Here is a 27,497-nt window from a genome sequence, read left to right as displayed (position 1 = left end):
AGCCCCATCGCTCTCGTCCCCATCCCGGGGCACTGCTGTCCCCAGCGCCACCAGCCCCACCCCAGGGGCTCCACCATCCCTGCATCACAGGTTCTGCCAACCCATCACTGCTGGCCTCATCCCACAGGCTCTGCTGTCCCCATCAGTGCTGTCCCCATGCCCTGGGCTCTGCCATCCCCGTCATCACCATCCCACGGGCTCTGCCATCCCCAATGACACCATCTCCATGCAATGGGCTCTGCCGTCCCCAACGCCACCATCCCCATCCCACAGGCACTGCCATCCCCAGTGCCACCATCCCCATGTCACAGGCTCTGCCAGCCCATCACTGTCGTCCCCATCCCATGGGCTCTGCTGTCCCCAGTGCCCCCATCCCCATCCCAAGGGCACCACTGTCCCCAGTGCCACCATCCCCTTGCCACAGGCTCAGCTGTCCCCATCCCACAGGCAGTGCTGGCCCTGGCACTGCTGTCCCCACATCAGGGGCCGTGCCAGTCCCTCACCTCCGCAGCAGCCGGGGGAGCCCTGTGGGCGCTGCAGACGAAGGGGCCACCCAGCCTCCCTGCCCCTGCCCCAAGGTGGGCCGTAAGGCCGGAGCCGGCCAGCTCAGCACCGCGGGCAGGGGATGCTGCTCAGCCCAGCACCAGCACCCAGCACCATGCACAGCACCCTGGCGCAGACAGAGCTGTGCTGCTGCGTTTGGGGGGGGGCCACCACTGCTGGCACCCACCCGGACCCCACGGAGGCTGCTCAGGGCTGCCCCGGGGGGGCCGGGGGTCCCGGCCGGGCTGCTCCAGGGAGCTCCCGCCTGGCGGAAGAGAAGAATGTGCTGGCGCAGGCAGGGCCGCCTGTCATCACCCCCTCGCGGGGCGGCCGCCGGGGCGTTATCGCCCTCGCGAGCGGCCGGGCAGCCTCGGCTCCCGCAGCATCGCGCCGCTCGTCCTGCCGCCCCGCGGAGCCCGCTCCCCCCGCCGGCCCCGCCGCAGCCCCCCGAGGCCGGCGCTGGGCGCCAAGGGTTAACCCGGCCGCCAGCGCGGGACGGGATTCGCGGCAGATGTGGAAGGGGAAGGAGCTGGAAATCCCTTCTCCAAACACGCGATCCCCCCCGCCGAGGCGAACTCTCCGCTGCAACACCCTGCCACCGAGCCGCCCCGCCGAAAGTAAACAGCCGCCGGCTTAAGCGCATTCCTGGGCTGGGCCCGGGGTGGGGGCGGCAGCCCGGCCGCGAGCTCGGGGGCAGCTCGGAGCCCCCGGCACTCGCCGCCGTGCCGCATCCGGACCCAGTGCCGCATCCTCGCCCAGGGCACATTCAACACGGTGCTCCTGGGATGTCCCACCCACGGCCAAATGGTGCCCGCGGGGAGCCGGCGGTGGCAGACGCTGCCCCCCCCGCTTCCCCGCTGCCGCTCGGCCGGCAACATCTGCTGGGCAGATGTGCGCTGGGGCTCTGCCCGGAGGCTCGCTCCCCTGCCCACCGCTCGCCCCGCAGCACGGCACCGCGGAGATCCCTGCTCCTGTGGCCCCAGGGCTTCTCCAGCCCCCGGGTCCCCATCGCTCAGGGATCACGAGCTGCCCGCCCAGCTCCCCTCGTCCGCCCCGAGACGGGTGCCAGCGCTACCCAGCACCCGGCGGTCCCGTAGCAATGGCCAGAGCCACCCTTCGAGGGAGAGGGAGGGACTGGGCTCCCGTGTGGGCGCCGCGTGCCGCGCTGGGTCTCCCCGGCGGGGTCCCGGCTCACGGGGGCTCAGACCCGGGTGCCAAAGCCCAGCGCAACTTGGCTCCTGCAAACCGCTGCCCAACGCCCCGAGGTCCAGGGCTGCTGCGCGAGGTTGCGTCCTGCCCCTCAGCGCCGCTCAGTGCCGGGGGGGCCCAGACCCCGCACCCCGGGGGTGCCAGGCAGCCCAGAGCAGCCGGGGGGAGCAGGGCAGCCAGGACCCCGTGGCTGGGGTGGCCCCGAGATGCCGCCGGCTGCGCAGAGGGCAGCCCCGAGGGCAGGGCAAGGCGAAGGCGCCGCGGCAGCCCTGCCTGCTGCCTGGCCGGAGCAGCTATTCGTCTAATTACCCTCGCCGCCACCGCGCCTCCCGCTCCACCCTCCAAAGGCAGCTCCCAGAGGGGCTGCTCACCGCCTTCAAAGGGCTTCGGCACTCGCTGCCCCTCCGTGGCCGCCGTGGGCTTCCCGGCGTGCCGGACCATGAGCCACGAGCCCCTCAGAGCCGGTTTCCACCCCAGCGAGCGGAGCCGGAGGGTTAAGCCGAGCTGCCCCGAGACACAGGAGCGAGCGCTGTGATCCCGGCGCCTTGTCGCCCCGGCCCGCGTGTCGGGTACGTGCGCTGCTCCACGTGGACGAGCAACAGCCCGTGCTCAGCGATCCCAGCCAGCTGAGCCCCTGTGTCAAGGGATGCTCCGGCGTGCCCGGGACTGCCCCGAGCTGGCACCCGCTGCCGTGGCTTCTCCCACGCAGCGATTGCAAATCCCGGCCTGGGTCTGGGTCTCGCCAAGGGGGGCTGAAACCTGTGGGAGCAGGCAGTCGAGCCCCCAGCCAGCCCGGTGCCCGGGGATCCGGGCTCCAGCACTGGGGGGCACGGGTGCCGTGGGCCCCAAGCGCTGGCGCTGTGATGGACACCAGAGCTAAGTGGCAGCGGCTGGCGGGGACCAGGGCGCTCCCCGGGCCATGGGCAGCCCTGCCGGCCCCAAACAAGTTGCTCCCCTCGGCGGCACAGCCCCATGGCCGCGCAGCAGCTCCAGGGGGTCGTACCGCCCCGGGGGTCAGCGCCTGCCCCGGGGCTCCACCGGTGCTCTGCTCCCCGCGGTGCCTCGCAGCCAGCGCCCCGGGAAGGAGCCGCGGCCCCCGGCCCAGCGCCGCGCATGGGAGAGGCAGCCGGCCCCGGCGCTCCCCGGCGGCGCAGTGTGTACTCCGTAACGTCGGGGATGATTTATGGCGCTGCCTGCGCCAGCTGAGCAGAGCCAGGCGCTGGGCTCAGCTTACCGAATGCCCGACCCAAAAAAGGCAGAGAGCGGGAGAGCCGGTGGGCGCGGGGGGAGAGGCGGCGGCGGAGGCACCGTGCACCCGCCCGCCCGCCCGCCGCGGGAGGCCGGCTCGCTGGGTGCGCCGTGCCCTCTGCCACCAGCCTGCCCGTAGACACCCCAGGCGGCCGCGCAGCAGCAGCAGCAGCAGCACGGGAGCCTGCAGGCACGCGTACCTGCTCCCTGGCACGGGGCCTCGAGCGAAAAAGGAGCAAAAAGCAGCTGGCAGGGCCAGCAGGGGCCGAGCAGGGGTGCCCAGGGAGCGGGCCCAGCCCCATGCAGGGGCACCGCGGCGAGAAGGGCTCCCCCAGCACCTCCTGGCCCCGCGGGTGCCTCGCTCAGTCCCCTTTGCCACCTGGGTCCGACCTGGCCTCCCCAGTCTCCCCCTGCAACAAACAGAAAAGGTGCTTTTGGCAGGGGAGATTCGGTGCTCTCCTGGCTGGCTGGAGGAGGACGCTGTTGGGGATCCATGAGCAACCCCAACGCTGAGGAGCAGCACCTTTCCTCCAGGTGACACCCAGGCGCTTCTGCCCGGCCGGGTGCCCGGCTGCGGGGACCCCACGCCGCTCACGCCGACCCTGGCAGAGACGTGCCCGGTGCCGCAGCGCGGGCTTTGAGGAGTTGTGCAGCGGCAGAGCACTTCGGCGCCGGCTCGAGGAGCTGCGCGGAAGAATGCGAGTGGTTTCGAGGAGTTTGGGAGCTGCCTGGATACACTCACAGGCTTTTGGAGCTGCTTGGAGGGGCTTTTTTAGAGCCGTGTTTAAAGCTTTCTAAAGCCGATGAGAGCTGCCCAGGGTTGCTCGGGGGTACAGCAGAGTCACTTGGAGGTGACGGGAAGCTGCTTTGGACAAGCTTTAGAGCTGTTCAGAGTTGTTTGCAGGAGTTTTAGAGTCATTTAGAGCTGTTTGCTCAGGGAACTTCAGAGGGGTTTTAGGACTTTCTGGAGCAGTTCAGAGGTGTTTTGAGAGGTTTCAAGTCATTTGGAGATTTAGAGCACCTTTTAGAGGATGTGTAGAACAGTTGGAGCACTTCAGAGCTGTTGAAGAGTATTTAAAGGCATTTTACAGGTGTTTAGAAGAATTTTAGGATATCTTAGATGAGGCTTAGAGTGGTTTAGAGCTGTTTTAGAGCTGCTCAGACCTTTTTAGTGCCTTTTAAAGGAGTTGTAGAATGGCTTAGGACTGTTCAAAGGAGTTTAGAGATGGTAGAGAAAAGGTTTAGTGCTGCTGAGAAGAATATTAGAAGGGTTTGGAGGAATTTTTGAGGCCTTTCAGAGCTGTTTAGAGCAATTTAGAGGGCTTCCAGAGTGCTCTAAGAGCTTTCAAAGAACCCTTAAAGCACATTAAAGACATTTCACAGCCCTTCAGAGGAGTTTTAGATTGGTTTATAGCTGCTACAAGAATTTTTTGGATTCATTTTGAGCAATTTCAGGACTTTCAGAAGAGTTTAGAGGAGTTTAAGGGCTACTTCAAGTTGCTCCAACAGTTAGAGCTTCTTGGTGCCTTTTGGAGCTGGTTAGAGTCGTCAGAGCTATTTGAGCAGTTTAAGCGCTTTAAAGCTGTCCAAAGACCCTGCTAAATGTTTGCAGCAGCTTCAAGCTGTCTGAAGGGCCTCAGAGCTTTTTAGGAGGCTTTTAAAGGATTTTTAGAGTTGCTTTGAGAAGTTTTAGAGCATGTTAGAGCTCTTCAGAGTGCTGTAGACTGGATTAGAGCATGGTAGAGGTGTTACAGAGAGGCTTAGAGATGTTTTAAAGTAGTTCAGAGGAGGTTTAGCACTGCTTAAAAGAGTTCAGAGCAGCATAGACTGGTTTGGAATGATTCGGGGCGTTTTGGAGCATTTAGAACAGCTTAGAGCATTTTAGAGGAGTTTTACAGTGTTCAGAGGCATTTGGAGCACTTTGGAGCTGCTTCGAGGAGAACCGCAGAGCTATTTAAAGCAGTTTGGAGTTGCTCAGAGGCTTAGAGGAGTTCAGAGGAGGTGCAGAGAAGTGTAAAGCGGTGCTGAGCAGCTTAGAGTTTGAGGTGTTTTAGACCTTTCTGGAGCACTTTAGCAGTGGCTTGGAGGGCTGCAGAGGATTTAGAGTGGTTTGGAGCAGCTTAGTGTTTACAGGAGTTTTAGAACAGTATAAAAGAGGTTCTAGACAAGGGAAAGCCCTCCTTATCCTTACCTGGAGCCTACCAAAATGAGTCCCAGGCGATGCTGAGCCATAGCCCGGTGCAGTATCAGCCCTCCTCCACTCTCTCCCGACAAGGGGACGCTGCCAGCTCCGACGGTCCCTGGTCCCTAACCCTACTTGAGCCCTCTCCGGAAAGCAAAGGGCAAATCCTGCCCAGGTCCAGCACGCGCTGAGCCGCGGCGGAGGTAGAAGGGAAGTTTTGGCGCAGCTGCCTGTGCCCTGGGCACCGCCGAAGCCAGCTGGGTCCAGCCCCCTCCGCCCTCCACAGCCCCTTCGCCCCCTCCACCAAGCCCCGTCTCATCCAGCCCCGCGGGGGAGCCGGCGGCGGCGGCACGGGCGATGCAACCGGCCCTCGGAGCCACCCCGGAGGAAAGCAGGCCTCGGGGCAGGGAGAGTAACAGCTTTTAATCTGACAAGAATTGATACATCATTTAAGACAATACTGTTTTTGCCTCTTGGTTGGGACTTCCTTCACATACCAGTAGGGAAAGAGGAACATTTTCGGGAAGTACAGTTTTTTCCATAAGGACTTTAAAGCATGGTGAATGTGCAAGTCAGTGCTTTGTTTGCTTAAAACTTTTTCCCGGTGCTTATTTACAGTTACAGTACCTCTTTGTGAGCGACAGGAAAAAAGACGATTGTTTTAACTGGGGATCCACGATCCCGAGTTGAGAAAGGCAAATCTCCAATATTTATATATTTATACATATATATATATATGCTTTTGTGTATACACAGATACATTTCTCTCTTCTTTAAAGTATTAAAAAAATGATCAACCTTCATTCTATAAAAATACCTACTCTACAAGATAGAAAAATTTCCCTCTCCAAGTATACACTGATTTACACCCAAAGCTTCTCTGGAAATGTACATTACGTGGCTTCTTCCCGCGGACTCGGGCAGGGAGGGGAGCGGGTGCCGGGGCCCGGCTCGCTGTACTCTAAAGGCTGCGGGAGCGCTTGCTTTTCGGGGCCGCGCGACAGCGGGGCAGGGGAGGGTGGTAGCAGCGCATCGCTCCGACCGGGAGCGACCGACCTGCCCTTCCGCGCGAGCCCCCGGCCTCGCTCCTCCGGGCTCCGTGCGGCGGGGCGCTCCCTCGGCCCGGCTTTCTGCCGGCGACCGCGAGGAGCTCGGTGCCGAGCCTTGGAGGGAGGCCGGCGCCGTGGGGAGAGGGGGGCCTGCGTCGCGCCCGCCTGGCTGAGCAGCGCCCGCTCCCTGCTCCCGGCTGCCTCCGCGCGTGAGCGAGCACCGGGGCTAGCCGGATTGCAAGAGGAGCGTTAGGGGGGTCATCGCGACAGCGGCCCAGCGGACTCCAGGGCAGAGGGCTCTCGGGCCGATCCCCCCGGGGCCCCGGCGCAGGGACGTCATCCTGCAGAGCAGCAAGCCACCGGGGACGCAGCACAGGCTACGGCTGCGGCATCTGCCATCGCTCCTGGCTAGCGGCACCCTTCAGGAGAAAAGCAAGCTGGCTGATCTAGCAACGCTCCGGCTTGGAAGGAAATCTGTTGCGTGCTCAACGCAGCCGTGCTTGGAAGCACTGGGGGACAGGAACATATCCCTCCCCCAGCCAGCAGCCGAGAGCCAGTTCCTTGTGCCTTCTATTTTCAGGCCACCCTGGCATTTCCAAAATGCGACAAGCAGGAAAACTAACCACTTTTTTGGGCCGAATATACTAAGTGAAGCCAGACCCTTGGGAGTTTGCTGGCCTCTGCCTTCCCTTGGAAGTCAGAGCGAAGCAGGTTGTTGAACTAGCTGCTCGCTTGCTCACCGCGGGGCGCGAGGTCTGCTCGTGCCAGCAAGCCGAAAGCTGTCTGATGTAAACATGGCTTTGTTTCCCAGGAGCTGTTGTTTTATTCTCTGGTCAGCAGCCTGCTCTCCCCCCGGCACAGAGATTTCAGGCCAGGCAGGCTCCGGGGGCCACGAAATGGGAGCAGCGGCCCCATCCCCTTCCCCAGCAGAGGCGAGAGCAAGGCCGGGAGGCTGGAGCGGGCTCTCCCTCCAGGACTGCAGCTATCACCAGCAGAGCCCTGCTCCGAGCTGGTGGCCCGCCAGCCGCGTGACACCGTCCCCAGGCTGCGGGGCCGACGCAGGGCCACCGGCCGGCCCCGGGAGGCAACGCGGAGAGCGGCAGCCCTCTCCGCTCCGGCTTGCCCGGGGGCCGCCAGGCCTGGCCCCAGCTGCCCTCGGACACCGCGTGGACCAGCCAAGGTGGGGTGGGGAGAGCTGGCCAGGACCAGCCTCCAGTGCAAGTTGAAAAGTCACAGCCTTTCCTCCAGCCCCTGCAGGCTGGAAAGACAGCACCGGTGCATCTACGGCTGCGGCAGAGGGGCACAGCTGCCCCCCTAAGCTACTGCCCTGCAAGCTCAAGCCAGGTCCCCGGCTCAACGGGGAACGCACGGACCCCTTGGGAGCTCACGACAGGCAGCAGGGGAGCTGGGAGCGGGGCGGAGGGCTGCTCGCCGCTCTGCTGAGCCGCACAGCAGAGCTGCGAACGCGACGGTGTGCCGAGGGTAGTGAGCCACAGACAGCGAAAATAAATAAGGAGGCAGGTGACAAGCTGCACTGACGCCCTGTCCCAGAGAAGGCCGCTCGCCTGCCTCTTCCTTCCAGCAGCGAGCGAGAGAGAAGCCAGCTAGCTCTCTGCACGCAACCCCCTTCCCAAGCAGAAGCGGCAGGGCAAGCATTAACTGTGCCAGCTGGATGAACAAACTCGCATTAAGTTAATAAAAAAAATTCTACAAGTCCAGGACAGGTTTCCCTCTTTCCTAGGCCTGCCCCAGTGAGTGAGTGTGTCACGGACACTTTGGCAAAGCAGATACTTGGGCTGGACAGGGCAGCAAGGGAAAACGTCAGCTCCACCGCTTCTTTCTCCATCCCTTTATCCTACGGTTCAGAGAAACCCTCGGCTTACAGCCCTGGCGTCGGCAAGCTCCTGTTCATGCCCTGTGCGTCAGAGGCTCTGACGCTCGCAGTAGGGACAGTTCCCGTGCGCAGCCACTTGCCAGCTTTACTGCTAGCGGGGACAATACAGGTCCTTCCTCCGCTGTCCGTTGCCTCCGTTTCTTCTCCAGGTTCCCTTTCACCCTCCAAAGGCAGAAGGGTTTCAAAATAACAGGGTCAGACAACAAAGCGTCACTGCTGTTTTTCTTTTTCCCTGGTCCACTGGATAACTGACCCATCAATCTGACGAGATGCTTCCTTGTGCCTTCATCAAGAGCAAAGACGTTTCGAGTCCTCTTTTTCCTCTCAGAGCACCAAATCCAAACCCAACGAAGAGCGCGCAACCCACGGCTCTTGGCCGCCCTTACTTCACTTCCAGGATGGAGGGGTTTGTCTCCATGATGGCCACGATGATCCTGTCGATGTAATCCTGCAGGCGGAAGTTGATCTCCTCTTGCTTTTGAATTGCTTCCATGAGCTGCAAGTGGGAGAGAAAGGCAATAAGTGGTCACCAACTGCCACTGCCCAGGGACAGAAACATTTTCTTGCTGCTCAGTGCACTGAATTGCACCCATGGCAGCAGGGGCCATGGCCAGCACACAAAGACATGTTAGACTGAAGAGATTTCCCTCTTCTTCATTCTAGCTTGGACTGTTCCTCATCAGGCACGACAGCACTTCAGGGAGTGACTGGTGGGACTGCACTGCGTCTTGCAGGCTTCTTAACGCTCAGACTAACTCCCTGCTTCTGTCCGACAAATCTCTCGGCTCCAACTAGTCTCCCCACAACAGATGCTCCTATATCCCAAGCTTTCCAAAGCCAACACTCCAGGGGCCACACCACGCATTTGGGGGCTCAGACGCAAAAGCCAGAGGCCTGCCCTGGGCCGAAGGCACAGCAGGCTGAGCACAGGTCCCAGACTCCTGCTGTTAGAAGAGCACGTTATGGCACCTCTGAAGCTCACCCCAGCCTTTCCCTTCCCTTGAGGGGACTCTGGTCCAACAGCATGAGGAGATGCCCTCAGCTGCTGGTCCAGTTCCTTAACTCTCCTGTCCTTCCTCAAGTTCTCAGCCAGATGGGACCCCGGAGAAAGCAGGGCACACCACGTCTCCCTCTGGCCCCCCAAATATCCATCTGCATTTTCCCAACACATTTCTCTTGATCCTAAAGATTTAATTCTGATACTTATGCTCTCACACCAGTATCCAGAATACAGCTACTGGAGCAGGGAGAGCATGTGCCAGAGGAGGAGGTAGGAACCAATATCCCTGGGATAGATCACAACTAAACACACACACACACACCATGCTCTCTGAACTGTCCCAGGAAGAGGAACACTGTCACAGGGCGGGCAAAGGGCAATGACACGTGGCCCTCCAACGAGGGCACTACCAGCAAACTGGAAGGGCACAGCTTCCTCCACTCCCAGAAATGGGGACTGTCCTGAAAACTTTTTAAAAAGTTGCATGGATATTTCTTTGCTCATGACAGCCTTCAAGTGACTTTTGGGAGTGAGCTGTACTACAGACAGGGCTCCTCCCAGGCCCTCTGTATCTTGAGAGGAGATTAAACACACCAGGCACCCCAGAGAAAATGCGGTTTGAAGTAAGCAATTCCCTTGCAGCAAGTACCTCGTCTCTGGAGACGGAGCTGATCTCTGCAGCCAAGGACTCCGAAAAGGAGGCTGAGAAGAGGTTCTTGGCTCCCTGGATGCTCAAGTTAATGATCTGCCCATTCAGTTCATCGTTCTGCTCCTTCAGGTTCCTGTTATCCTGTTCACAACAGACGTTTGTCAGATGCTGCCAAAGCACGTGGCGCCCCTGGAGCAGATCGCTCAACCCTGACTGCATGGCTGGGGAAGGCAGAGGCTCTTGTTCCACGCAAGCAGCTAACAGAGCAGTAGGAATAACTGGAATAGAGTCCAACTTTGCAGAGCCTTGAGAACCTCTAGAGACATGGGATGGCCTAGAGAGATCCAGAGGACACCAAGATCTCAAGAGGCTCTAGAAACATGACATCCTTTAGAAGAAAAAAGCGACCTCTCCTGTCCCAGGACAGGGGCCCAAGGGCCTGCACAGCCAGCTACAGAAACAAGACTCCTGCACAGGAGCCTTACATGGCCTGATCTGCTCGTGAAGGCTGCAGAAGACACGACCAACCCACAAGCAGCTTTCAGGCCAGAAGCCCTTAGTAGCCATGACTAGGGCAGAACTCGTGCCAGGTACCTTCCTGCTCCACTCGTCCTCCCCAGGGCAAAGCCTCAGCAGTAGGAGCCATCCCCCTCACATGCCAGCAGCTGGGAAGACCGAAGGGAACACGCATGCTTGCCCCGCTTCCCGTACCCCCAGCGCTTGCTGTGGTACTGCTGGGGCAGGCACTGGGCTGTCAAATCCAGTGCCAGCACTTGGGGAGGCTGAACAACGCACAGGGGCAGCAGTCCTGGGTCCGTCAGGGAATCTGCATCCCATTTTGCAAGTCAAGCAGCCAATAAGTTTCCCTCCCTGCCCAGCCCCAGACACCTGCTTAAGCTGCTTGATCTCTTGCTCCAGCTCCGTCTCCCGTGTCCTGCTGTTGTACTCCTGGAGCCCCATGCTGCTGCTCCTGCCTCTTCGCTGCTCGGCTTCCAGTTTGAAGAGTTGCAAGTGCTCGAGCTGCTTCCTGAGGTCCTCGATGAGCTGAAGCACAAAGGAAGAGGACAACTGTCTGAGCACCGCATCCCCTGCAAGTCCGACAGCTCGCAGTGGTCACTGCTGGTGCAACAAATTGTTGTTTGATCGCTGCGGCAGGATTAACAGACCCATTCTGGAAGGCACACGGCTTCTCCTCTTCCCCAGCAAACAGGGGCGGGGGAGCTACTTAAAAACGCGAAAGCAGCCCCAGTCCCCGGAAGGACTCTGTCGGAGCAGCAAAGATGCTGGCTCCAAGTCAGCAGCAGGAGGCAGAGGACCTCCTAGCAACGCGGGCGTTTGCTCTGGCAGCTCCCCCGGCTCTGATCTCCCTCCTGCCACAACGGGAAGCCTTGGCCAGGGAAGAAGTGCCACGAATGCCTGTCACAGCTGGGCGCTCTCAGCCTCAAAGACGACTCTGATTTCCCTTTTGAGGCCTAAACTTCCTTTCCTACTGCAACGGCAAGCACTGTTTGAGCCTCTAGCTGGAATTAGCAGCCACACGGGCCCCTGGAAGGGGTATCTGTGCCTCCTGCCCCCCCAGCACACAGGAGCTGGGAGCTCTGCCGGCACACGAGCTCCTGCTGCCGCTAAGCACGGCAAGCTCTCGCCCAAGCGGCCTCGCACCCCTACCCCCTCCTCTGCTAACGCTTGCCAGCGCCGCACACCATCATCCCTGTGCTTCTGCCACGGCTCCTCTGAGCAGGGGAGCGACAGGCCCTGCGGGGAACAGGCCAGGAAGGCACCGCCTGCCTGCGTTCGCAGATGCGGGCACACACGCTCGGTTGAATTTTAACGCAGGCAAAAGCGAGAAGTGACAGATGTTACTCACTGAAGGTGCTGTACTCTGCCTGCCCCGGCAGGACCACATGGCCGAGCTGTACCTACCTCTGGAGAGGCCAGCGAGGCCGGCTCCTCCCAGGCTGGGTGTGCGGCACCCCTGCTTGGGTGGACCAGCCGGGCAGCTTGCGACAGGCGGAAGGAGCACCCGTACACTACTCACCTCCTGCGTAGACTCCTTCTCCTTCTGAAACTGGTGTCTCTCCTGGTTCAGCTTGTCCCCCATCTTCCTCTTGTTCTCCTGCTCCTCTGTGAGCTGGACGGTGAGGTCTTCGATCTCATCCAGCAACTTCTGCTTCTCCTGTAATGACACGAAGCACAACAGTCACAAGGCCCGTCTCCCGCACTGCCAGGACTCCTCCTATTTGCTCAAGGACGCTGCACACGCCGAGCACCGCAGGAAATGCTCTTCTCGCTGACGTGTTTGGTGCTTTGCCTGCTGTGATTTCATTTGCTGTCTGAGGGCTTCAGTGCTTTGGCAGCAGTAAGAGCCACACACCAAAATAGCACCATTAGAGAGTAAGATAGTAAGAGATGATCAAGAACAAATCCAGCAGTGATCCCCACACAGGCAAACACCTGCACTTGTGCAGCCTTCTGGGCAGCTTGGTGCTGGTGTGGGACACTGCTTGGGCAGGAAGGGGCCAAGGGCCAATGTGGGGGCTACCCCCCCTCAAACACAAACCTTTCTAAAAGCCAACACCACCAAAGAGACACCAGACAACACTGGTGCCCGATGGCCCATGCCATGAAGAGGCCAGAAACAGCTCTGAAGGAGAGCTCCAGCTCCCCAGCTAGGTGCTGTGTCTTGGGTGCTCTGGACCATGGAGCGCAGCGCCAATAGCACTACACGAGCACGATATGCAATATTAACAAAAAAATCGCCATTTCAGACAACAGGCAAGATATCAGTTTAATCAGCAGGGGTTTCACTTCTCAGCAGGGAGGAGCAGTAACTGCATCTCTCACTGCTCATTAACCACATTAACCGTGGAGAAAAGCAGCACTGCTCTGCAGAGGGACGAAGGACCGAAACAAACTTCACATGGCTGAACACACCTAGGCAAGAAACATGTCCTCAGACTCCACGCTGCCTCTCAAGCCCAGTGCCGGAACCTGGGCATTTCCATTTACTTGTATAGGGCTTTTCACACCCACAGTCTCAACATGCTTTGCTTACAAGGTCCTGACAGATGAGGCTGTACGGCTGTGTCAGGCGGGAGGCTGGGCTGACCATGGTCTCCTGCAGGCGCAGAGGCTATGAATGGATGAAATACTTGAGGGCCTTAGGCTGGGCAGGACGGAGATTTGATTTCACTTAAATTTTAATCTTAAATTTGCCAGAAGCTTGAACAGCCATGTGATAATGTATCACCTCTGTACCAGATGTTATATCTGCTCCCCCCTCCACTCTCTCCAAAAAACAACGATCTTGTCCAGCTCTATGGGGACTGTGTTATCCTGGCGAGCCTCCCACCCTGGCCCCGTTAACAGATGCCTAGGCCTGAATCCCGGGTGCAAGGAGAAGGGAGAGGATCTCGGAGATACCCCAGTGCTTTGAAGAGTCAGCGTGCAAGTCCCAGCGACGGCAGATTTACACGGGCAGGAAATGGAGACAGACATTCCCACTCCCTTTCCCCCCTTCCGAAAGCCGTGCTCTTGGAGCCGACAGCCCCGCGCCCCGCTCCAGGAGGCGGTTGTATGGGACCGGGGACAGGCCTCCACAAGAGGGCACAAGCACCTTCACAACCAGCACGGAAAGCGCTACCCAGCCCCACTGGATGCCGCTGGCTGCTCAAGCGGGCTAAACTACAGCGAGCCAAGCAGACTGGGGCTCCGTTTTACACAGGCTGCACTGGCGCCAAGAGATTTCTGGGGGGTTTTGTCAATCTGCCTCCAAGCTAAACACTATGAACCTGCATTTATAGCATTAAGGGATAGCTCTGGAGGTTCAGTTTACAGGACTGGAAGACAGAAGAGGCTCTGAAAGGATTTGCTTGTTACATAAATCAGATTTTGCATAGGCCCTTTGTGCACCTGAGAAATTCATCTGCAGCCGTGTGAGGTGGCAGGTGCGAACCTCCTAAATCACAGACGGGCCAAAGCGCTCGTGCACACACACACACACACACACACTCTGCAACCAGAGCAGAAGGGTCTGCACTGAGCGCATTAACTCTAACAGAGGGCCGCAGGTGGGCAAAAGCAGGACCTGCCAGGAGAGCGGCAGCCGGAGATGCGGTGCGGCCGCAGCACTCCTCTGAGGCATCTCCGGGGGCTGAGACAGACAGAGCCCTCTTACACACACCCCTGCACACTGTCCTCACCTCCTCAAGTCTCTCAATGTTGGCCTTTAAACAAGGGACACAGGATCTCAGCTCGCCGTTCTCATCATCCAGTTGCTGTAGCCTGCAACAATACAGACACGTGTTTAAAAAAAAAAAATTCCTCCAAACATCCCAGATGTAGGGGCTTCACTGAAACATCACTAGGAATATCAAAACAGCATCTGCTGAAGGCAAGCCAGCAGGGATCTAGCTTTACAAAGCAAACCCTCAGACTTTCACTATTTCCACTCCTGCGGAGAAAGTGGGGGGATCCACACAGCCACAGGTGAGTCCTCTGCCCAACGCACACCCTCCTCAAACAGATCTAACACTATTCTTTCGGCCAAAAGCTTCATCACCTCCCTCAAACCTCGGCACTAGGCACCAAAGAGCAAACGCATCGCCCAGGCAGAGTCAGAGCAGCCAGGGGTTCAGAGAAGGCTCCAGCTTTGCGTTCTCCAGGTAGAGCAGCATTTATCTGTCGTGGCAGTTGCCCTATTACAAAAGCCTGATAAAAACTGCTGCCTTCATCTTTCATTTACAACAAGGGCTGAGCAATAGCAGAATAGATTCTGGAAAAACAGCAAAAAAAAAATCCCCAAAATCTCTCAGACAAATTAAACATCTCCCATGCCACACTATTCTTAGGAAGCCAACAGGCTACATGGAGCATCCTGGTCAGGACACTGCCTGTGACAGCTCTGCCTTCCTGGGGTGGGCAGTAGGAGCTGGGGTCTAGTTCTGCTCCAGTACCCCATCCTGCTCCTCCAAAGAAACCAAACTTCAACCACACTACGTTCCTACAGTGATGCTTCCCTCATTCAAAGGGGGGAAATCCGTTACCTCTAGACCTGCTTCTGCTCAACTCAGGTCAATTACCATCACAGTTTTGGGAGCAGGATGAGACATTTGTCTATTTACGTGAAGATGACTGACACCCGAACATCAAGCAGACTTCTGTGGGTCATTCATGTGAACAAGCTCCCAAACAAACACCCTCTTCATGCAAGCACTGCAGGAGAGGCCCACGTATGGAGAAACTAGCTATATTTAAATTAGATCAGTGAGATCCAAATAAAGAGCCCAAGACTAGGTTCATGGAGGCGCCTGATTTCCTATTTCGTTACAAAGGTAAGCAAGGAAAAGTAGCCAAAACTCAGGGTTCACTGTGACTCTAACTACAGTTTTTAACCAAGTTAAATTCACTTTCTATTGCATTTTGTCTCCCCAGAGGCCACAGTTTCAAAGTATCAGCATGCCCATGTAGCTCAGGAAACCTGCAGCTACCCAGCCCTGCCCCAACCCTACCTGGCCTGCAGGTTCTCAATCTCAATGCTCTTTTCTCTCTCCATTTTGCTCAGCAGCTCCCTCTGCTTCTTGATCTCTTCCAGGAGTGTTTGGTCAGCTCGTAGCTCCTGCTCCTTCAGCTGCTCCTCGAGAGCATTTGCTCTGCAAAGAAGAGAGAGGATTCACCATCCCTGAGAGCTGCCCCCATGGCATGGTGCCATTCCAAGGAGGGATCAGACTCTCTTCCCAGCCTTTCTCCCACCCCACAACAGCACTAGGAGAAGCAGACTGCAAAACACACAGACTGAGTTTTCAAAGGAAAGTAAATCCAGAAGAGTTTTAAGCAGCAGGCCTACCAGGGCTTCACTTTGCTCCAGTAGAGGCAGTGGGAAAGCAACGCAGACTGTGAAGTCCCCAGGGACACTACTGCTGACCAACATGACACTTAAATAAAATAAGCTAGCTGGGAGATGCTGGTACTGTCTCCTCCTATTCGTGTGTTCAGACCGCATCAAAACCCATTTTAAAGGGGAGGCCAACAAGGGTGAGGGCAAGGGGAAGCACAGCGATCATCTCGTAGCACACACCCCAGTGGGTTGCAGTCACAGCACCATCCAGAATGAACTACTTAATCTGAATCTGGTCCCTTAATCCTCCTGTTTTTCACACTTTAATGTCCCTAACCAAAAATATGGGATCTGCAAGTCCAACTTCTGTGTGCCAGCATCAACAGCAATCTCAGCGCAGTCCTGAGACTCTGCCACACAATTCGGGCAGCGGTCCTGTGTGCTCAGGCAGGGAATATGTATTTGGCAGCACATCTACCAGCCCTCGGAAGCAGGCAGAGGCAGCCCAAGCTGGCTGCCCCGTTCACGGCGGTTGGCTGTAAAAGCACCCATCTACCCAGCAAGGGAACCCCAGCAGCAGCCAGAGCGCTGAAGTCTGCTAGGAGACCGATGTGCCGTAACTTATGCAATCACTTTGCACAGGCAGGCAGGGAAGCCTTTTGCCAGATGGACTCATTCTTTAACGAGCAACAAGTAAACTAAGGGCTTTATTTGATTAAAAGCCAGCTGACACTTCTGGGCCAAGCTACTAAAGTGAAAACATTCTCCTTGCTGCAAAGTTTATCAGGGCTTAGAGAAACCTTTGTCTGAATCACACAGTTCCATGGCACAATTATTACTTAACAGCCTTACAGTTATAGATAAACTCTATAGATAAACTCTAGATAAACTCCTGCTGGCTTTATCTGCAGAGTGCAAATACATGGCTGGAAAAACAGAATCCTGTCAGATTAATAAGGACAGTGATCTTAAAATGGGACCCGAAGGGCTACACCCCAGCCAGGTTCTGAAAGCAAGAGGATCGAGGTCAGCTGTGGGGAGGGCAGAGCAGAGATGCATAGTGCAGGCCCTGCTGCATCTCCCATCCACATCTGCTGAATAAAATGAGGGCCAGAAGAGGAAGAGTGTGTTTCCCTTCCCAAACAGGGACGCTTGGCTTCCCAAGAATTGTGAAACCCTCTGTGCTCCTCTGAGCCAACCCCTAGAGCACCAGTGAGCTGGGAGAGGGGAAGGATTTGGGGGCACAGATTAAAAAGCTATTTAAAAAAAAAAAAAGAAAGAAAAAGAGTTAAAAAGCATGAAAAAGCACTACAATGGCTGCATGCAACTGAACAGAAGATTTCAAAGGAGTGGCGTGCAAGCTGGCATTTTTACCAGGAGGCAGGGAATTTGTACCTGCAGAGCTGCAGGCAATTTCCTGAGCTCCTGGGAATTTGCCAGTGACCCAGAAAGGCATGCGCAGGATGCCGCGATCCCACACGAGAGGCCCTCTCGCAGAGAGGACAGCCTGAATGCCTGCTGGATTTCACCGCAGCCACCCTCTGCCAGGGAGGGATTGCATCAGCGACAGCAAATCTGTGAAGCTTTAACGCTGTTTTCTGCCCGACTCTCCTTTCCTGCTGCCTCCTTTCCCCACGCACTCGGGCGGCTTCTGAGAACAGACCCCTTCGGCACGCAGGTGGCCACCCCAAGGGCGGCGCGGGGAAGGTGCGGGGGGAGGCAAGACATGGCAGATGACACTAAGCTGCATTTTGGACGGCCCAGCGAGGACCCGCTCGGCTCGCGAGGCACGAGCCAGGCTCCCGTACCTGTGCACGAGCTGCAGGTTTTCCTGCTTCAGGCGGCTGTGCTGTTCGCCGTTGGCAGCTGTGTCCTTCTCCAGCTCAGTCACCCTCTTCTCCAAGAAGACAACCTGTGCGACAGGAGAGGGAAGGTTCAGGTGTTAAACCAGTCGGCAAAGCGGTACCAAGTGCCAGAGCAACTCCCCCGCCTCCGGTGCCCCACGCAGGTACGTCCGCTTGCTTTGCGGTTCCTTCACAACTGGCTACCTCCGACCTGGCCAATCTCACACAGCTCGTGGCATTATCTGTGTCCCGCTCCGCGCCATGCAAGCCATCCCTTGCTACAGGAACATCTGCTGGAGCCGACCTCAATCCTGGGCAAGCTACTTAAAAAAAATGGGCAACTGCTACTGGAATCAAATAGTCACTCCTTGATTTAAGGAAAATCCCTTTACGCTCTAGTTCTTGAATTTCTGGTGTCTCCCAAGTGCCAACAGAGAGCCAAATGCTTCACTCTTTCCTTTGTTCAGAAACTTCATGGCAAGGTACTGCGAGAAAGTCTGGAGGGAAAGATCCCAGCTAGATCATCAGAGCTCCGCTGAGTTCATCAAGTGCAACTGTCAAGATTTCCATGAGCTGGGATAACTATCCCAGTACTTTAGAAAGGGTATAACACAAAGATCCTGGATCCAAAAACATATGTAAATAAAATCCTGTACTAGGAAGTGATGCTAGTTTGTGGGAAAGGATCAGAGATGAGTATTCTCTGCCTGTACCCATAGATGTTTTATTTCAGTTGTACTTGCATTTTGAGTCACTTTCCCTCAATATCGCACACTGTGGAAGAGCAAAGGGGCTGGGAGGGCCACTGTATTTCACACCCAAGCATGAAGCATGTGCGTGTTGGGGGGAAATCCTAGGAGAAAAGAGTACATAGTCCCAAAATCCAATTTGTACTGAGACAGGAACAACTGCAAGATAAGAGATAACTAGAAGCAGGTCTGCAAAACCCAAACCACAGGATTCCCATCACTTTAGTGAGAAGGGTAAATTACCTTCAAGCGTATCAAAAACAAACAAACAAAAAAAAAACAAAAAAGAGATGTAAGGTCTTTACTAGAACTACTGTATGCACAGTTTCCAGAGACAGATGCCTGGAGGCTGTTCAGGAACGTTAGGTTTAGAGATAGAACATCCAGGCTTGGAAAAGTGTTGATTTTTTTTTCTTTTTTTTAAAAGGTTTTCTATGCATTGTAATTACACCAGCGTGCAGTGAAACGCATGTGTATTCTCTCTGGCACCACTGCTCCATGCAGTTCTCTATTCATGATTCTAGAATTAAAAAGCCATTTCGAAAGAGATTCACGACTGCAGCAAATGTTTATACAAGTCACAATTCACCTCATCTTTAACTTTCTGACTTTCCCTTAGCTATTTTTAGCTAGTGGTGATTGAACAAAAGCTTTCTTGTCCTCCTGCCCAGCTCCCATCTTGCCCTATAATCCTTTGCTCATAACTCCCAGGTAAAACTGAACAGAAACAGCACACAGTCGGCTTTACAGCCTCATGGCAGGAGGAGCAGCAGCAAGAGACGAAAACGGAAAGGAACGGAAAGGAAGACCTTGTTTCAAATCAGATTACCTTGCTCATCTCAAAAAAGCAGGAGTTTGACAACAGTTTATTGTGAGATGCGAAGCAGAAGTGAAAATACTATTCTGTTAGTGTCGCTCTGGAAACAGCCACAGCTTCCTCCAGAGCAGGCACACGTTGGTGGCACCTCAGTGACTTTGGCAGTGATTGAGACTCTTCCCTCTCCACTCCCTGCCATAAGACAGGCCACCCGACACAGGCACCACTCAGAAGCTGGGAGGGAATAATATCAAGCCACAACACAGGGTCATTTGCCAGCTAAACAGCAAACCTCCACTCCCAGTGAAAAGACATCAGTTAAACTCCCCAACCCAACCCAGTTTGACCCACAATTTGACCCAGAGGGCTCTCATTTTCCATCCCTTCAATTCAGAGTGCTTCACACATCTCACCAGCACTGATCTACCCTGTCAGCGTGCAGTAAGAGAAGCTTAAACACAACTTTTGCCTGGGGATCTCAAGGTATTACCTGCTCCAGAAGAGCACGGATACCATCACTCTTACCTTGTCCGTGATGTCCTCTTCCGTACAATCCAGAGTATCCCGGTAGGACTCCTCCATCACGCTCACGGACAGCGTGCCTGTCTGATGCAACTGTCTATAACAGAGACAAACCACCCCAACCCACAGCAACACAAACATTAGGGAGAGCATTGCAGAACACTGAGATTTAAGACGACAATTGCTATTGCAGAGTATGATCCCCTCTCGCCTCCTCAGCTGCTGCCTCCTTTTCCAATGGGATTTGATAGCACTGCTCCTTCTTGGGCTACAGAATTCTCAAGCAAAGGAAGCCAGGGGTTTGTCCCCTCACAAAGCAGCGGTCCTTTTCGCCAAGCCAGGCTCCAATGGGCAAACAAAGCCACCACCTCGGCGCTCCTGGACTACAGGACTGAATCGGTGGTTGCTTACTAGCCAAATGAACTTGCCCAGTAAGCAAAGCACAGAAGCGGACAAATACTGTTGAGACTTCATGCTGTGATCACTTGTTCTTGCTCTTTGGAATAAGAAAAGATAAGAGCTCACTCTCTCCTCTTCCTTTCTTTGTGAACTTACTAAGGCTGTGTTACCCAGCAAAGGACAGAGTACTCTGCTCTAGTCACTGATAACGCTAAAAAAGAGCTGGGGGCAGGGGGTGCAAGGGGAGGAGGGGAATGAAAAAACCCTGAACTTGTTGTGAAACACCCCAGCCCGCCTCCCACCACCAGCCGCAAAAGCTGAGAACAAGCTAATCATTAGCAAGGGCTTGCAACATCCCTGTCCACGTGGCTTTGTTTTGATCTAAAGGACACTGCTCAGAACGCTCTGTGGAGCGGTTCATTAGCTCTTAATTGTCATATTATCACTGAAGATAAGCTCCATCTTCACGTGGCAAATGAAATAACCATTGCTACAGTGAGGGGTTATTATATTTCACTGTGAACTTTAGACAGATGCTGCCTGGAGAAAACCATGGATGTTCCTAGTAAAATCCAGTTTCTAATACTAGCCAGTGACTCCAGTAATGTGGCATACACCATAATCTGTGTTCCCAAGCGCTTGGATGAAGAGTCTGCTGGGGAACACTGGCATTTTTTTCCTTGCAAAGAGAAACAGATACTTGAGGACTGCCAGCAACTGGTTCAATCCACTCAAGTTTGGTGATGAAGATGGGACTGTCCTAGGCCAACTATGTTCACCAATTTGGTGAACAGGGAAGGAAGATATTCCAGATGGATCCTGCCCTGTTCTGGCATCCCTATCGCATGGGCACTCTGATCCTTCACTATAAAACAAACAGCCTGATTTAACTTTGAGCAACTTGATCCACCTTTGAAGCTAGCACTGCATTGAGCAGGAGGTGATCTAGAGAACTACAGAGTTCCACCCTAATTTACCCTATGCATATGTAGTATTGGCTCTAAAATTCCTCCCATGCAATATGCTGATGCAGATATTCATGAAGCATAATTGGCATTGACCAAAGATCACAGCTGGGGTACCAGGTTTATTTTGCATCCTTACCTTGAGTATATATTTAGAGTCTAAAGGCTTGGGAACAGTTGTCATTTTAAGTCATACCAAGAGCAATAGGGCCTAAGCAGTTGAGGGTTTTTTTTGGTAAAAGCAGAACACTGATAACAAAAGTTAGGAAAGAGCCCTTACCAAAGTAAAATCAATTTCTTAAAAGCAAACATTTGGTATTATTCCCTAATTACAGTATCTGCAAAGAGCATTCTTTGGGCTGATCTTAAAGATCTGGCTCTACTCCGTAGCAAAACCTTGCTACCTTTGTAAGTCAAACTGAACTAGACTGCTTCTGAATTAACTGGCATTTGCCTATGCCCACAAGACCCAGTGAAAACCAAATACATACCCCCTTTACTGCAGCTTGACCATGAAGCTTTAGCCCAGCGGGATTTCTGACAGAGACATTTGTCAGCACAGAACCAGCTCGTACAGCAGAAGTATTTACTCATAGCCCTCGCAAGCTGTCGGGTTACCTGAATTTGCATTCGTTAAAGGCAGCGGCTCCGCAGCCAGAAGGGGAGGAAGGAGGCTGTATGCAAAGCCAGCAGGTGGGAATGGAAGCTGTATGTAAATTCCCTGGCTACTCTAATTCAGGGAGTTAGAGAGGCAGTGCCAAGTGGAATCCCTGAAGTCAACCTCCTCTACGAAAGTAGCATCCTAATTCTTAATCTGATCCTTAAATACGGACAACTGACCTGTAAGTGCCCCGAGTGCTAGGTGGAGACACAAGACCTAGCTTCTCAGGGCTTTCCTCATTCACCTGCCCTGCTGCTGCAGGCGGTTTGAGAAGTCTCAGCCAAGGAAAGGGCAGCAGCCTGCAAACAGCGAGGGGCAAGAAAGTCCAATCTCCCACAGAGAGGGCATCTTTATTCCCAGCAGTTTAACTTAAATCCTCCCCAAATTTGCTGTGCCAGAGAAGTGGCTGCATCCAGTTGGAATGAGCCATCTGTCCCTGGACATCACTACGCTTCCCGCTGAGCAAGCGAGGAAAAACCAGCAGCATCTCCCAGAACGGGCAGATGGACCTCGGCAGAGCTATGCACCGCAGGAGCTCCTGCGCACAGGAACTTGCTCCTTGTGAGCTTTAGAGTATCAGCCCTCCTGGTTCCTTCATTTACAGGAGGGAGGAAATGGACTTTTAAACACAAAAAACTAGAATAAGAGGCCAGCTTGATTCTAAGTGAAAACTCCTCAGTTGTCTTCATTTGTGGACTTCTGCTCCACCAAGTGCCTTAGCAAGGGGGCAACAAAGCTCAAGCAATATGAAGGCAAGGGACAAGGCTAGTCCTAAAACAGGAAGCCTGGAGACAGGCTGCTCCATTCAACCTTCTTTCCTGCTAGTGTTTTTAACAAAGATCTTGAAAGTGAGAGGACTGGAACTAGGAAATTCAATACAAGACCCACTTCCTTTCCAGGATGGGAAATTGTGCCAAGGGAGACTTGCTGACCACAGGAAAAATTAAAAAGGGAAAGGTGAGAGAATAGTTGGGGAGAGGTTTAAAGAAGCTGCTCAATTCAGTGCAGCTCAGCTGGCCTTGTGCATGACTTACAGGGACCAAACTGTGTGCTGGGGTCAGCGTTGGGGAGCAAAGCTTTCCTGGACCTTGCTCCAGAGATTGACTGAGCTGCTGAAGTGAGTGAGCACATGCACTTCCAGAGGGAGCAAGGCTACACCAAGCACTATTCGAAAGAGCTGCCTATTTCTCTGAAACGTTCCTCCTCAGCTTGGAAACAAGCAGAGAGAAAGCTGGAGAACTCAGAAGGCAATAGCCATCGTGAGCAGGACAGAAGAGGCAGGCTGGGCAGCTGCCATAAGCCTCAACGTAATCTTAAAGCACGATGCCAAGAGAACGAGGAGGGATTGCAAGGGCAGGAAAGGAAAAATGGACACCAGGTTTCATCAAGACATGGTGGACCCTCTACCCGAGAGACTCAGAGCCAGGTTCCCCCCAGGAACTCTTAAAAGCCCCTGCCTGATGCCAAAACACTGCCAGGTGCTGGGGAGCACCCTGCAGAGCACAACAAAGCAAACCACAGCCCAGGCAGCTGGCTCAGAGGGCTGGTGGTTTTGGGGTGCTAGAGAAATCCCTCCGAGTGGCAGCACTGACCGGCCCAGCCCTTTAGAGGCTCCAAAGCTTTACCACCGCAACACTGGAGAGGAGATGGCCCAGCAAGGGTGTCCGAGAGGGACGTGCTCGTTGAGAGACCCCCTCCCCACTCCACATGCCCCCTATTAGGGCACATACAGAATGCAGGAGGAAAGGCACCCCTCGATTTGTCCCAAAAGAAATCAGGTTGAAGTCAGCCTCCAGCAACAAGCGCAAATGAGAAATCTCCATCTAAAAGAAGTCTATTATGAAATACATCTGAATTAAGCCCTGCTTTTCCCCAGGAGTATGCAACATGTCCAGAAGTAAAACACCGTGAAGCTATTCCCATAGCCTTTCGCAGGCCTGGCAGCTCGTACGGGCACATTTCTCAGCAAAACAATAACACAAATATGAGCTTACCTTGCTACCTTCTTGCTTGAGAGTCTTTTATTTGGACTGTGAAGTGAACCAAAAAACAGGAAAGAGTTAGGAGAACCAACAGCGAAGAGCAAGGGAAACAGGAAACTGAGAACACTATGGGGCACATCCTTTGCTATCACAGCACAGTGTGCATGCACACACATACACACACACACACACACACCCCATGCAGGGCCAGCACAGCTGAAGCAATCCACATTAAAAAGCAGGTGCTGAATCTGTTCACATATTTAAAAATGTTTTGATAATGAACCAAATAATATAACGCTGCAGAAACCTCACCGACTCCAGCAATGGTTTCCTCTCACGACTGGCTGATTCCAGTCCCGAAAGCTGATCCCCAAGGAGAGTGCTAATAATAGACGTGAGTTTGGCAGGCCTCAGCCCAGTTCCACGGTGACTGCAGCCTGAATTGCACCCGACAGCTCTGCGCAGGGAGCCCAGCTCCAAAATACCCCGAGCCCTCCCTCCGCTGCTGCCCTTTGAGGAAGGACCCTTTGCAGGTGCTGTAGGGAATGATTTACTTCTCGCTCCCCATCTCAATCAGGGTTTCCATCAGTTTGCGTGCTCTCTGCTTTGCACTTGTCCCAGATTATTCTCACTGAACCATATTTGGCTCTGGATCACCAGAGAACGGCTGGTTACTTGTAATTCAAAGATTTTTAGGGGCTGTTGATCCGTGCCGCTTTCTGGATTTGGAGCAAGGTCACCCTTGTCGTTACCAGAGATAGGTGTAAGCTCCTTTTTGCATAGATAACTGACCAAGATCATGACTCTGTGTATGACCTAGCCAGCTATTACCGTACCACAAAGGTTATGGTTTAGCTAGCACTTAATACGACACATGGTGCGAACAGTGAAGGTCGGCGTTATTCTGCCCCTATGACTCCGCTACCAGCGGGGAGGGACAGCAGCGGCTGCAGGTTCCCTCCGCTGCGAAACGGGCCTTTTTCGGAAACGGCTGCTTGCGAGATGCTCCTTCCAAAGCAAGCCATGACTGACACACGCCAGGCTCACGCCTCAACTCCTACCCAGACACTCACACTATCATCAAGCAGATGCCACCTGGAGCCATCATTGCTACAATGCCATCACCAAATTACGACAGCAAACAAAAAAACAAGCCCAAGACAAGAAGCAATATTCACATTGCCAGATTCTTAGCTCAGTAAAAGAAAAAAAGAAAAGAAAAAAACCCGCAATCACACACCCATGCAGCAACCGCCTGAGAGTTTGTTTCTGACTAGAGAAATGCAACAGTTACAATTAGTTCTTAGAAGGAGAACTTAAAAATAGCTCAGGACAAGTTTCTTTAAAGAACAGCTCCTGGGAAACAATGCCTGGCCACAGATCGTTGTCAGGGTTGCTAGTCCTGGTGTCAAAAGTACATCCTCAAAACTGAGATTTCTAAGGAGGGCAGGAATCCCTGTTGGCCAGGCTTCAAGGACGCTCAGCAAACTCCTTCCCAGGCCTGCGGGCAGGAGGTCAGGCCCCGTCTTTGCCAGCAATTGTAAGTCGTCACGTATGGCTCTAGCATCCAAGAGGAAGAAGAGAAGTTGTTTTTCTCTGCAAGCAACTTTCAGAAACTGGTGCCGGCACCTTCAGATACATCTCACGAGAGGGTGCGACATGTAACTCCTGGTTCAAGTGCGCCATAACCACATATACTTTTACAGAACTGCTTCCTCCCACATTCCCTGCCGAATCCTTTCCCGTTCTCCTGCACGGTGGGCTCAGGGCAGCTGTTACCTGATGCCAGACCAGAGCCAGGCTTCAGACAGACTTTGGCAGTTTGCAATGCAGCATCAACTCCCTTGGAGGGCTTCTAGCACTGGGAAGAGGCACGCTTACCAGAGCTTGGGCCACTGCTCCTCCCTTGTCTTCTCACTTTTTTCCGTGCATAAAATACTGATAATATATCCAAAGCTTTTAAGAGTGAGGACGTTACATGGTGGCAACTCAGGCTCCACCACAGCTGCAAGTATGCTGTGGACTGGTTGTCTTCAGGATTCGCTCCCAGAGCTTGGCAGCTTCCCAGGTGCAATGCAAGGCTGTTTTGTCCAGATTTTGGTCCCATTTCTGCTGTTCTCTTGCCTGCAGTCTAGGAGTTCTGTCCCCTGCATTGTGGACTTCACATTGCTAGTGATGTCGGGAGCAAACAATCGATCCTGACATGTCCCAAGTGCTGCTTCTGTATAGGGTACCTCTCATCTGCTTTCACTGCAGAAAACGCAGAAAATCCAACTTCCATCAGATCAATTATGGGTGTCATTTATCCCTCTGCTCCTGGTTTGCAGCTCTTCCCTCGTTTTGCACAAACTTATGAGTTATCCTGGAGAACTAGGCACTCAGTCCAAAACAACTGGTTTTGGCAGTCCTACTTCTTTACATTCTTGAGGCTTCCATTTTTCATCAGCTCCTTTCTGCTCTTTCCACCACTATTCCCACTCACTCTGTGCAATATGAAGAGCAGCGAGCTGTCACTAGCCTCACTTGCTGTCTTCCTCAGACACGGCTGCCCCACCTCCCGCTGGGGCCAGCGGCCCTTCTCCTTGCTGCTCTCACCAGGACGCAGCTTGTGCACTGGACGACCCTCATTCTGGTGAGCCCGGAGCTTGACTTGACTCCTGCAATCCCCATGTCTGAGAGGAGTTCCTGGAAATTTGTAGTTCTCTTCTCTCTTGCTGGGCCAGGTGCTCACACCAAGACAGACACTCCTTCCTGGCAAACAGTTTTGTGTTTCAATGTCTATCAGTCTTTCAGACAGCCTCTATTTCCTCTTCGGAGGGAGCATTCCCATGACGTGGACATTTTTCAGCCATGTCTGCTGCATTTTTTGTCCATGGCCACAACAGTTCTTCCCCAGTCCAGAGGACTTCCACAAGCAAAACTCCCAACAACATCAGTGTGCTCAGGCCAGGCTTTGCACCCTGCTTCTGTCAGATACCAAATTTACATGAGAAAACTGCAGCTGAAACAACAAGCTGAGACCAAAGCAAGTATTACTCAAGAGAGGCATCTCCTGAAAGTATCTTCTTTTTGTTCATTTAGTCTTCAGATCAAGTAGAACTGTGGAGCAAGAGGCTGAAATCCAGGTCATGGCAGCAAGACAGGCAGAGTCAGCAATACACCATGACCATACAGTCAACAATACACACTAACGCTGTTTTGAGATAGGTCCCAGAGGCTTCTGTATTTTAAGAGGTACTTATGTGACTTCAAAACACTAGTTACACTTACAACAAGCCCAGTTTCCTCTTAGCAATTTAGAGAGTTAGGTAAGCTGAAGTGCTTTGCAGGAACAATAGCAAATCTACACATAGGAAATCCTGAACACAGATGGAGGAATCGCATCGAGTTGCCATAAGCCCAAAGGGCACATGTTAAATGCGAAACAATGTGCAAACAGCCTGGTTCGCACCAAATGATGACACAGACCTCCCTGGAACAAGGTAAAGAAGAAACTGCTCCTCCAACAAGTCAAAACCTATGGCATTCCCACAGAGACACCGTGGGATCTGGAAGCCTCCTCTGGAAATCCCATCCTTCACCAGGAGGCCCAGAGGGTGTTAATTCAGCTTTGGACATAAATTTAGTGAAGAAAGCCTGGGATAGAGTGGGGCTGTTGGTGCATTCAGGGAAGTCCAGCATTCTCCTCATTATCTGTATAACCTGAGCTACCGCACTAATCTTCAAGGCCTCCCTTAGAGACTCGTAACAAAGGCAAACATTTGTCTGAGAAAGAGGCAGGCAGAGAAGTACTTTTTCCACAAACAAGTCTTAAGGGCAAGTTCCTATTTGTCTTCCAGCTTTCTTCCCTTAGCAGGAGAGTCCTCATTTCATGCTGTCCCTATATAGGACAGACACAGACCAAGAGCATGACCAAAAACTGAGCTTGAAAGAGCACAGCGGATG

General features: G+C 54.1%; 1 protein-coding gene across 1 annotated transcript in view; it reads right to left on the bottom strand.

The window, feature by feature from the left end:
- Positions 1-7,884: 7,884 nt before the first annotated feature.
- RAB11FIP3 (RAB11 family interacting protein 3) overlaps positions 7,885-27,497 on the bottom strand; it is a 74,153-nt gene continuing 54,540 nt past the window's right edge. The window contains exons 8-16 of the mRNA XM_026065229.1: positions 23,562-23,597; positions 19,546-19,639; positions 17,419-17,522; positions 15,285-15,425; positions 13,977-14,058; positions 11,813-11,950; positions 10,663-10,818; positions 9,775-9,915; positions 7,885-8,621 (exon numbers count right to left, since the gene is read on the bottom strand). Coding sequence (XP_025921014.1) covers positions 8,508-8,621; positions 9,775-9,915; positions 10,663-10,818; positions 11,813-11,950; positions 13,977-14,058; positions 15,285-15,425; positions 17,419-17,522; positions 19,546-19,639; positions 23,562-23,597 — 1,006 coding nt within the window. The 3' untranslated portion in view covers positions 7,885-8,507. The remainder of the gene's footprint in view (positions 8,622-9,774; positions 9,916-10,662; positions 10,819-11,812; positions 11,951-13,976; positions 14,059-15,284; positions 15,426-17,418; positions 17,523-19,545; positions 19,640-23,561; positions 23,598-27,497) is intronic.

The sequence above is a fragment of the Apteryx rowi genome, unplaced genomic scaffold (genome assembly GCF_003343035.1).
Source record: "Apteryx rowi isolate R43461 unplaced genomic scaffold, aptRow1 scaffold_225, whole genome shotgun sequence".
Taxonomy (NCBI): Eukaryota; Metazoa; Chordata; class Aves; order Apterygiformes; family Apterygidae; genus Apteryx; species Apteryx rowi.
The sequence above is the reverse complement of the archived record's forward strand: the minus strand, read 5'-3'. Positions and strand labels throughout refer to the sequence as shown.